This window comes from Crocuta crocuta, unplaced genomic scaffold, assembly GCF_008692635.1.
Source record: "Crocuta crocuta isolate KB4526 unplaced genomic scaffold, BGI_CrCroc_1.0 scaffold15, whole genome shotgun sequence".
In the NCBI taxonomy this organism is placed as follows: domain Eukaryota; kingdom Metazoa; phylum Chordata; class Mammalia; order Carnivora; family Hyaenidae; genus Crocuta; species Crocuta crocuta.
The window spans coordinates 2,315,504-2,327,835 of record NW_027530508.1 but is presented as its reverse complement, the minus strand read 5'-3'; the positions used below and the strand labels follow the sequence as shown (position 1 = coordinate 2,327,835).

At 43.6% G+C, this 12,332-nt stretch overlaps 1 protein-coding gene across 1 annotated transcript in view; it reads left to right on the top strand.

The window, feature by feature from the left end:
- TMC2 (transmembrane channel like 2) overlaps positions 1-12,332 on the top strand; it is a 67,559-nt gene that overhangs the window by 31,597 nt on the left and 23,630 nt on the right. The window contains exons 8-12 of the mRNA XM_077767050.1: positions 2,370-2,512; positions 4,445-4,592; positions 6,820-7,008; positions 10,249-10,428; positions 11,922-12,071. Coding sequence (XP_077623176.1) covers positions 2,370-2,512; positions 4,445-4,592; positions 6,820-7,008; positions 10,249-10,428; positions 11,922-12,071 — 810 coding nt within the window. The remainder of the gene's footprint in view (positions 1-2,369; positions 2,513-4,444; positions 4,593-6,819; positions 7,009-10,248; positions 10,429-11,921; positions 12,072-12,332) is intronic.

Sequence of the window (12,332 nt, the reverse complement as noted above, 5' to 3'; positions counted from 1 at the left end):
TCTACACCATGCAGGGCTCAGATTCATGAATGAAAGATGACCTGAGCCAAAGCCAGATCTCAGATGCTTGACAGACTGAGCCACCCGGGTGCCCCTCATTTGTTCTTTATGTCACTCAAGGACTCCTATGGAAATATCCTATATGCCCAAAACAAACTGAATTTATTCAACAATAATCCTCTGTTTTGTTGTCGTTGTTGCTACCAATGGTAAAATTTTCTTTTTCTTTTCTTTTTAATGTGCTTTTTAAAAAAGTAATCTCTACACCCAATGTGGAGCTCAAACTCACAACCCCAAGATCAAGAGTCACATCCTCCACCAACTGAGCCAGCCAAGTGCCCCTAAAATGTTATTATTCAGGCTAAAATTAAAGTTTGGGGAAACTTCTATCCATCACCATGACAGAGCAGTTTCTCAGTGGCTAAATCCTTTTCTGATGAGATCAATGAAGATATCGCCTGGGTGACTCAGTCGGTTGAGCATCCGTCTTCGGCTCAGGTCATGATCTCATGGTTCATGGGTTCGAGCCCCACGTTGGGCTCTGTGCTGACAGCCAGCTCAGACCCTGGAGCCTGTTCCAGGTTTTATGTCTCCCTCTCTCTCTGACCCTCCCCTGCTCACACTGTCTGTCTGTCTCTCTCTCTCAGAAATAAATAAAACATTAAAAATAAATAAATAAATACTGTGTAAGAAGCACATCAACATTTGGCAGATTTTTATAACTCAGAGAACCATTCTTTTCCACATGACCAATCCATAATGTTACAGAATTACGTGTGGGGAAAAGATAGTACAAGATAGAACAATTAAGCCTTAGAAACTTTAAATCTTGAGATAATTTTTTAAAATCTTGGGATAATTTGAGACTTACAGAAGAGTTGCAAAAAGAGTACAGCGTTCCTGTATACCCTCTATGCGGCTTCACTTTATGACAACATCTTATATACCCATAGAACAAAACTAATAAATAAATCTTGGTACAGTAGTAAAAGGAAGTATAGTATTTATTTGGATTTCACCAGTTTTCCACTAATATTCCTTTTCTATTCTGGGACCCGATTCAAAATCTCATATTGTATTTGTCCTGTCTCCTTAGACTCTGCCAAATCTATGACAATTCTCCGTCTTTCAGTGACCTTGGTACTTTTGAAGAGTACTGGTCCATTGACCTTGATACTTTTGAAGAGTACTAGTGTGTTGACCTTGATACTTTTGAAGAGTGCTGGTCCGTTGTTTTGGAGAATGTCCCTCAGTTTGGAGACCTAATGATCTCTCATGATTGTAGTGAGGTTGTACATTATCGGGAAGGCTACCACAGAGATAATATGCCCTTCTCAGGGGGCCAAACTGGGGTTACATTATGCTGATCTGTGTTATTACTGGTGGTATTAACAGTGACCACTTGGTTAAAGTAGTGTCTGCCAGAATTCTCTGCTGTGAAGTTAGTATTTTTCCCTTTTCAATTACTCAGTATTTTGGGGAGTACAATGGATTTTAATATAACAAGATATGAAAAGTTAATTATGTGATTCAGATTCTACATTACAAGTAAATATAAGATGACTATTATTGAGTTGAGGTATCATCTCAAAGAAGAAACAACGTAGGGGCACCTGGGTGGCTCAGTTGGCTAAGTGTCTGACCTTGCCTTAGGTCAGGATCTCATGGTTCGTGAGTTCGAGCCCCGTGTCAGGCTCTGTGCTGACAACTCAGAGCCTGCTGAGGATCCTCTTTCTCCCTCTCCTCTGCCCCTTCCCTACTCACACTTGCTCTCTTGCACACTCCCTCTCTAAATAAATAAATAAACTTTAAAATAAATTAATAAATAAGTAAACTTTTATTAAAAAGGCAAAAACCCTAAAGAACAATGAAAAAAGACTTGAGGTTCAGATTCAACTGTGAGCCTTACAATGTATATGTAAGTTTTGTTCTGAGAAAGCTCACAGACTCCCACCTCCTTCTGGAGTGTTAAATTAAGACCCTGGAACTGTGTGGGGAAAGAATTTGGAGGTCTGTGTGCATATGCACACGCGCTCGCGCGCGCGCGCGCGCACACACACACACACACACACACACCCTTATCCCTAATTGTATCCAGGACGAAACAATGCTCTCCTCCTCGTCCTGTATCCACATGTATTCTGTATAATGGAGACTAAAGAGAACGAAAGAGAGACACGGAGACACAGATAGACTCGGGATCACCTGGGGGAACTTAAAGGAAGAACAAAGACACCCACAGTTCTTCCTTTCTCCTCTCAGACTCCCTTTAGCCCCCTGAGAAAGAAATTCCTGGTAGAATGAAAGTGTCTGATGACTGTCTACACTAAGCTTACAAACCCGGAGTGTTTGGATCTGCCGTCCCACAGGGCTACATCAAGTACTCTGCCCTCTTCTACGGCTACTACAACAACCAGAGGACTATCGGGTGGCTGAGGTACAGGCTGCCCATGGCTTACTTTATGGTGGGGGTCAGCGTGTTCGGCTATAGCCTGATGATTGTCATTAGATCGTAAGTATGGCCGTCTCTTTCACAGGCTTTTCATTCCCTTCACCCAAACACCCCGCTCCTATGGCCACTCTGTGCCCGCTTACCTTCTTGTGGGAATTTAGAGAGAAAATAAGGAAACAAAGAAAGTATACATGGATTGTCATATGTGGTATAAAAAGATAAGCAGGGTAATAGGGGAGGTTTGGGGAAATGGGATAGAAACATCTTTACATGATGCTGGGAACTGCCAACCACACTAGAAGTCTGGGGGACAGCATTTTACACAAAGGAAGAGCATGTGCAAAGGGCCGGAAGCAGCAAATCTCCTAATGAGTTCCAAAACCTGTCAAAAGGCCAGTGTGGCTTGAGAGGGACCAAGTACCTGATCAGGTAAGACCGGAGAAGTCTTTGAGGTCTGTTTTTGCTTTCCCCAGACCTCAGCTTCCTCAGAAACACTCTTCTGCTTCTCTGTAACTCTAGCTTGCATCTGAGTACTGAGCCCCTCACTTCTAAAGATATCAACAAAAAGTGCAAAGGAACATATGTGGTGTGATTAACGATGGTGACCTCTCCAGCCCCAACTCTACCTGTATCCATGGTCAGAAATGGCCTTTTAATATGTCCGTGCCTCTTCATTTATGTTCTCTGAAGAAAAACTTCTAAGCCAGGGGGCCCCAGTCAGCAGAGGCTGGTGCAGGGTGGGGGCACCATCTCCTGCACAAACCTGACTCCCAGGGCCCACCCACCCTTTAGCGGGGCCACCAGAGGTCACCCCTCGCAGAAGAGTACAAGTAGCTGTGTCTGCAGGAGAGGAGTAGAGCGCTCTCGGAGCCTGGGCAGAACCTCTGAAGGGGTGGTGTGTGGGCCCAGCACAGCTTTCTGTCACATCATCTCAGGGGGAAATGCTGCCATTCACAAGGGCCTGCCCAGCCTGTGACAGTAACCACCAGGTGATGGGTAGCTGTCCTGCCGGCTCTATCTGGCCGAAGAGAAAAGCAAGGAGATGGGCTTGGCCCTCATGTTGTTACATTTTTTTCCCTGTTATTAGCCCAGATAAGTATAGGGCTATGGAATGTTTCCCTGATGGATATGGAATGTTTCCCTGATGAACCAAAAAGCTAGCTAAGTGCCTGGAATAGCAAATCCCAAAAGCCAACACATGAGACAGAGAGGCACAACTTCTCCCCCGACCCCCACATTATACCTGATAGAGGATCTGCTCGGAAGTCTGCCTCCCACAGGGCTGGACTCCAGGGAGCACAAAGCAAGAATGAGGACAGGTGGGATAAAATGGGTGCATAATGAGATAGGCATGAGGTACTTTCAGCCGAGTTTGCTTAAGAGAAGAATGTACGTGTCACCCGGTTACGATAACAATTACCTCGGGGCTTACTGTTGTATCAGAAAAAAATAGATGTTTCCTGTTCAAGAAAACAGGTGAGGGGCACCTGGGTGACTCAGTCAGCTAAGCGTCTGACTTCGGTTCAGATCATGATCTCGTGGTTTATGAGTTCGAGCCCTGCATGAGGCTTTCTGTTTCAGATCCTCTGCTTCCTGCTCTCTCTGCTTCTCTCTCTCTCTCTCTCTCCAAAGTAAATAAACATTAAAAACATTTTAAGAAGAAAACAGGTGAATTAGAAGGAGATGTTCCCGTTTGACAATACAGTTCCCATAACAAGTTCTTGAACAACATTGGCAAATGAGTCAAGGCACAGGAAGTCAGGTGTCAGGGTAGAAAACATGGTTAAGTGTCTTCTCCTGTAGGTTTATTGTCCGGCTGACACCATGTGTGCTTGCAGGTGACTCCGAACCTGGGGGGAAGACACCTGGTGACCATTAGTCCAGTTCTGGGCTCTTGGCCCTTTCCCCTCCTTGGCTGTCTGTCACCTGTGTCCCAGACCAGCTGAGGCCAAGGTTCCCTGGGCAGTCATAACAGTGGCATGTACCCTACAGGATGGCCAGCAACACCCAGGGCAGCGCAAGCGAGGGGGAGAGCACTAACTTCACATTCAGCTTCAAGATGTTCACCAGCTGGGATTACCTGATTGGGAATTCAGAGACAGCTGACAACAAATATGCCTCCATCACCACCAGCTTCAAGGTACGTGCCCAGGGTAGTTCCCGCTTCCTGGGGGAACTTCGGGCCCCTCTGGTCATTAGGAGACTCCAAGAGCTGGGGCATGGTAGATGAGGTCCCCCAAGGAATTTGTGGTAAGAGCTCTATTAGAAGTGTGTGCCCAGCTCTCAAGCCTTCCAGAAAGAATGCTCAGAACTGGTACCCACCATCTGTTTTTTTAATATGGTGGAGAATCATGGATGCTGGGACCTGGTCCTGCCTGTTTCCTCGTGGAACTGTTTTCTGCCAGCGAAAGAGGAAGGACTCAATTGGGGCTGCAGTTCTCAACCTTTTATGCACGTTGGAATCACCTCAGCTTTAAAAATCTTTTGGACCCAAACCCCCAGAGATGCTGGTGTAATTGGTCAGGGGCCGGGGAATTCCTGGCAATGGATTATTTAAAAGCTCTCCGAGGGATTAGAATACCCAGAAAGGGTAGAGAACCCTGGTTTGTGGGTGTGGGAGTCAATTAAATGTGCCACTCCATACTTAACAATCTCATTGATTTGTCACAAAAGATACATGATTTGGCCTACACATCTCTGTATATTTTATAAACGAGAAGCAAATGAACGGAGGCGGAAGCTGGTATGCCGACGCACTGTGCATCTTACGTTTTCCTCCATGACTATAAAAACCATTCAGAGTTCTTGACAGTTCAACATTTCTCCCAAATGACCAGTCAGACTTTCTTTCCTCACAGCCTGCCAAAGATCAGATTTACAACATAACTGTGCTTAGTTGTCTTGTCTTCTTGCCTCCCCCCCTCTCCTGGCCCTTCCTGGCAGGAGAGGTGGGCTGCTGCCCGCTCACCAATAGCTACAGATGGCAGGTCCACCCACCAGGGGCAGAGCGTGGGCTCCGCAGCTCCCTACATGGGTTTCATGAGCCCACAGTCCTGACAGCTTGGCAGTGGGAAGCTCGGAGCTGACTGGGTTCTCCTCTCCCTTCTCCTTCTCCCAGCACTGAGGGCCCACTGACAGAGCATCCAAGGGCAGGGAAGGGATCAGTGAGGGCTTTGTCTCCTGAGAAAGACAAAGGTCAATGTCTATGAAGCACTTTAAACATCTGGGAAGGTGAAAGCTGCTTCTCTGAGTCTGTTAAAACCAGAGATAATACCCTTACATAACCGAGCACGTGTGCCAACAGCATGAGCTAAGATATATTAACTGCTTGATCAATTAGTTAAATCTGAACCTGAATATAGTAACTGTTGTTGATTGGAAACGGCTCCTTCCAGATACTTTGGAAACTGGGAGACCTGATTTACCATCTTTGGTCTGCCATATACTGCCATCTTGTGTCCTCATAGAGAATTACTGATGCAGGAGGCAAAGTTTATAATAAAAAATCTATTGTATTTTTGTTTACTAACAGCAAACAATTAGAAAACATTTTTAAATTCCATTTACAATAAAATTACATGAATTACATACAATTCTTAGGAATAGAGTTAACAACAACAAATGTACAAGATGGTTAAACCAAAACATATGACATTTCTGAAAGAACTTAAGACACCCTAAATAAATAGAGATATATACCATGTTCATAGATTAGAACAGGGATCAGCATACTATGGCCAGGGGCAAATCCAGCCTGCTGTAAATAAGATTTTATTAAAACAAAGCCATGCCTATTTATTTCCATATTGCCGAAGGTTGCTTTCATGCTGCTACGGCAAAGCTGAGTAGTTGTGAGAAAGACCACATAGTTTGCAGAGCCCAAATATATACTATATGACTCTTAGTAGAAAATGTTTGCTGGCTCCTGGATTGGAAGATGCAATATTCTTAGCATTTCATTTTAATCTATTTGATCTATAGTTTTAAAATATTCCAGTCAGACAGTTGCTGAACTCTTTCCAGGCCTTAGTATCTGTGTTATGGGTAATATTAGAAATTACTCCATTGGTTTGTTTTGGGGATTAGGAGGGATAATGCAAAGCAAGGGTTTAGCACTACATCTGGCATACAGTAAGTAGTCAACAAATGTAAGCTTTTGGTATCACATATCAAAATAGCAATAACAATAAGATATATCATCTTAAAGAAAATAATTCTCTATAGGGCAACGGTGCCCTGCACCACCTCCTTTGTATTATTTCATTTATGAAAATATAGTAAGTAGTCATCTTACAACAACATCAACAACAATGGTTCCTGTTGGTTCCTGGCCTGTAATTATTCACATCTCATTTCCACACATCAAGGAATCAATAGTGGATGAACAAGAGAGTAACAAAGAAGAAAATATCCATCTGACAAGATTTCTCCGGGTCCTGGCCAACTTTCTCATCATCTGCTGTTTGTGTGGAAGTGGATACCTCATTTACTTTGTGGTGAAGCGATCCCAGGAATTCTCCAAAATGCAGAATGTCAGCTGGTATGAAAGAAATGAGGTAAAAAGGGCATCTCTGTGGAAGTGAATATTGAGAGCAAACACAGATATTATACTCGTTCCTATGCCATTTTGCTGAATTCATTGAAATTTTGGATTATAGGACATGTTTTAAAAAGTGAAGTTACATCCCTTTCTAGTCAAGTAGCATGATTGTTTAAACAAAGAGTCACCTCTTAATAGGCTTTTGTAGGTTGATAAAGCTGAATTATAATTAGCATGCCAGTCAACTGAATAGTCAGTTGTCTTAGCACCAATTATTAAAAAGGTGATCCTTTCTTCACAGCTCTACAGTGCCACACATCAAAAATCAATTATCTGTTAATATAATTATATTATATATATGTTAATATAACTATATAATATAATAAATTTGTTAATTATCTACGGGTGTGGTTCTGGGCTCCCTGTTCGATTCCACTGTTTTATTTATCTGTTCCTACACTAAAAACACACTGATAAACTATGGCTTTATAGTATCTATTGATACCTGGTAGACTGAGTTCTCTCCCAACAAGAACCACAATAAAATGCATTCAAGTTTCATTGTGATTATATTGAATCCATAAATCTCTTCTGGCAATTTAACATCTTAGTAGCTAGCAGAAATGGCTGCAAATTCTTCCCCTTCTCGTATTCCCAAATTTCTTTGCAATATCATTTTCTAACTCCTCTCATGAAGATGTAGAATCTGCTTCCCCCTCCCTTGAATCCAGCTAGGCTTGGCCATGTGAGCTCCTTTAGCCAATGAGATAGTAACACCCATGATATAGCAAACTTGAAAAGGACTTGGTATTGGAACTTGCTTTCTTGGAAACCCCGAGACCTCCATCATGTGAATAGTTCCAGGCTAGCCTGTTGATGAGAGACACAGGACCATTTATCTCATCACTCTACATACTACCCAGTCAGCCACCAGACTATGAATGAAGCCATCAACCATCAGTTGACCACAGATACACAAATGAATCCAGGTGAGGCCAGCAGAAGAACCACCTGCCTAAGCCCAGAGAACAAAATACCCACAGAATCATGAGCTACATAAATTAAATGATAAGAATCTATCTCCTCCCACAAAGCAAGAAAGGATAAAAAAATAAATATGGAACTTATAGGACAAATGTAAAGCACAAAATCAGACAGATTTAAATCTAAGTCTATCATTGATTATAATACATGTAAATGGATTAAAGCTACNAATTAAATGATAAGAATCTATCTCCTCCCACAAAGCAAGAAAGGATAAAAAAATAAATATGGAACTTATAGGACAAATGTAAAGCACAAAATCAGACAGATTTAAATCTAAGTCTATCATTGATTACAATAAATGTAAATGGATTAAAGCTACAGGGTTTTTTTTCTTAAATAGTTTATTGTCAAGTTGGTTTCCATATAACACCCAGTGCTCATCCCCACAAGTGCCCTCCTCCATGCCCATCACTCCCCTTCCCCTCTCCCCCACCCCCGTCAGCCCTCAATTTGTTCTCAGCATTCTAGAGTCTCTCAGGGTTTGCCTCCCTCCCCCTCCCCAACTATTTTTCCCCTTCTTTTCCCCCATGGTCCTCCGTTAAATTCCTCCTAATCCACCTATCCGTGCAAACATATGGTATCTGTCCTCCACCTGGCTTATTTCGCTCAGCATAACACCCTCAAGTTCCATCCATTTTGCTACACATGGCCAGATTTCATTCTTACTACATGGCAATGATAAAACTATAATTTAAAGGCAATAATAATCGGATTGAATTTTTTAAAAAACTATGTGCTATTTACAATGAACCCACCTAAAACATCAGGTCACTAAGCGATGAGGGGGATACAAAAGATGCTTGAGATGGATTCTGCCCATAAGTGGATTTTTAAGTTTCCTTAGGAAGCAGATTTGACAAGAATAAAGCAAAGTACAAACAGCAGGAGGCAGGAATAATGATCAAATAAGATGTTTTGGGTTACAGATGTGTGTCAGGTGGAGAAGCCTATATGAGCTGGAGAGACGGGGGCGGGGGGTTGTGGCAAAGGCAGAAATCAGGCTGTGCATTAAACAAACGTGAAGAAGGGCAGTGGAGGATGTGGTACAATGATCGCTCTCCAGGTGGGAAGCGCTGCATGAGCAGGTGTGAGGGTATGAAGGTGATGAGAAGCCAAGCCAACAGTCAGTGTGACAGAATGTGAGGGAGTCAGAACCAGTCCAGAAGAGTTGACCCACCTGCACCTTGGTCAGCAGTTCAAGGACTTACTTTCCACTACATGAGCAGTTTTAATTTCAGAAAGAATGTTCTACTGTGGTCAGATTCAGTTACACAAGTAGGATTCTCCCAAAATTGGAGCCAAAATTTAATGCTTACCAGGCTCTGGGCTAGTAGACTTACATCAATCATCTATTCTGACTCTCACAACAAGAACTGTCATTCCCACTTTATATGTGAAGAAACAAGGAGCTCAGAGAAATTATGTAACTTTTCCTAAGTTACAAAGCCAGCAAATGATAGAGTTGGGGCTCAACCCCAGAAAGCTGACTCCAAATGCCATACTCTTTTTTTAAAATGTGTAAATTTTAAATGATATTTTTGAGAGAGAGAGAGAGAGAGAGAGAGAGAGTGTGTGTGTGTGTGTGTGTGTGTGTGTCTGTGTGAAGGAATGAGGAAGGGTCAGGGAGAGAGGGAGAGAATCCCAAGCAGGCTCCATGCTGTCAGCACAGAGCCCAACAGAGGGTTCAATCTCATAAACCATGAGATCATGACCTAAGCTGAAATCAAGACTCAGACCACTAACCGACTGAGCCACCCTGGCACCCCGAAATGTCATACTCTTAACCGCATCCCTCTGCTAGTAGTTCCTTTCTGTGATTTGAGCTTCCTGTCTTCCAGGCTCCTGAGATAAGAGCCATCACAGTGACTCTTGCTCAGCTTATGACTTACAGAACACAAGGCACTGTTCCATATGTTAATTCATTTATTTCTCAAAGAAAGTCTGTTATTTCTGTCAATACTAATGGCAACATCATGAGAGCAACCAGTAACAGAGCAGGTATGATGTGTGGGACATATGCTGACTGCTCAGGGCATGTTGGTGTCTTAGCCAAGGTCACACAGCAAGTTGCGGAGACCAGAGGGCATCCCCAGCGGCAGAGGAGGGGACAAGAAGGAGACGGGGATGCATGGGCCTAGGGATTGCAGAGAAGGTGGCCAAGCAAGTGATATTGATGACACAAGTAATCCAGGCTTTCCTGACTTCTCAGGTAGAAATCGTGATGTCCCTGCTTGGTATGTTTTGTCCCCCTTTGTTTGAAACCATCGCTGCCCTGGAGAATTATCACCCACGCATTGGACTGAAGTGGCAGCTGGGGCGCATCTTTGCACTCTTCCTGGGGAACCTCTACACATTTCTCCTGGCCCTGATGGATGATGTTCACCTCAAGGTAAAGACCACAAACCCCCTCTAATCCCTGGTGCCCACCAAATTCCTTTTTCCACTACAATAATTTCCTTATGCATCATTCCCATTCATTGAAGAAATTTTGGAAAGTTGAGAAAATGAAAATGAAGAAAAAAATATCCCCAGAACCCTATGACCCAAGAACAAGCATTGTTAATATTGTGCTGCAGGTCTTTACAGTTTTTTTCTTTGGTTGTCTTTTTTACATCATATACATGTCATTTGGTCCCCTTAATATTTTACCTGTAGCCTCTCCTATGTTGTATCATAGCTGCCATAAATGTTTACTAGCCAAGTAAGTGTCCACTGAGGTGATATGGGATGATTGACCCAAACTTTCATCACTGCTCACCAGTCGGTTATGGAGCACCCGCTATATCAGGCCCTGAAGGTACAGCAGACAGCAAGACGGTGCTGTTCCAAGAGTATTCACATCTAGGCTGGTAGCCAGACTCATTCATTACATGATGTGGCATGTGCTTCAGTGGGGGCAAGCCCAGGCAGGGTGGCAGTGCATAGGAGGGACTCCAGATTTCCCCTGCCCAACCTGGGGAGTCTTACAAGACACTGGAAAAAGCAGAGGGAACAGCTGCAGAGGGAACAGCCTGTGCAAACAAGGAACTGCAGGATGGCTAAGAATGGAATGGAATGAGGAAGGGGGAAATGAACCTAAGGGAAGGGTCAGATGATGATAGTCATCTTCCCCACCCCTTCCTCCTCATTTTTGGGCTGCATGAACTTTTACCTGAGGTTATCAGAAAGCTATTGGAAGGTTCTAAGCATGCAGGTAACTGTGTCTGGCCCTTGCCTACCCCTCCACCTTCATCTCTGGCTTTCCTCCTACCCCCAATGAACTGTTCTATTCTCCTGAACCTCATATTTCCTCCACAGGACAAAATTTTCTCTTGCCTCACTCTCCACCTTTCCCCCCTTCTTTGACTAGTTGACTAATACTCCCTGAGATTTTGTGTCAGATGTCACTGCCTTCAGGAAGTTCCCTGTGGCCCCCATGGTCTGATGTGGACTTCCTTGATCCCCAGAGGATATTAACCACAGCTCTTGTCGCTCTGTTCTATGATTTACTGTTCATCTCTGTCACCTACTAGACTGTGAACTTTCTGAGGAAAGCCTGTCTCTCTTGTGTCACTGCTGCCTTGCATGCCCAGAATAGACCCTGAAAAAAATTATTCTCAAAAGAAGAATGGATGGATGGATGGATGGGTGGGTGGATGGATGGATGGATGATAACTTAGAAAAGATAACTTCCTGGAAAAGACCCAAAGACTTCAGTCAAATGCCCCTCTCTCCTGTATAGACTGAAAGACTGCAGAGGGTATTTCTGTGAAGACTGTTGAGGGGTAGGTCAGAGGCTAGGTGGTACATTGGTGGCATATTCTGGCTTTAATTGTTATTCCCATGGAAGCAGTTGGACCATCCCTGGCTCCTTCCAATCCACATCTCCATCTTCCATTTTAGCTTTCTAATGAAGAGAAAATAAAGAACATCACTCACTGGACCCTGGTTAACTATTACAACTCTTCGGGTTGGAATGAGAGTGTCCCTCGGCCACCCCTGCACCCTGCAGATGTGCCCCGGGGCTCTTGCTGGGAGACAGCTGTGGGCATTGTGAGTAGTCATGCTTCCCTGCAGAAGTGATCCCTGTTCTCAGTTCTTTGTTATTCCTTCCTTGACGTTTCTATTTTTAATCCACCAAAATGCCAAGCCAGTATTTCTCAGGAAAGTTCCACCTTTTCTCTTTTCCATTTTTTCCCCCAGCATCCCACGTATTTCTCTACATGCTGTCTTCATCAGTCTAATGCCACTTGTATTCATTTAGAGTTTTCCTGCAGATTTCGCTGCAAGCCTGAGGTTCTCCACCTGGAAATA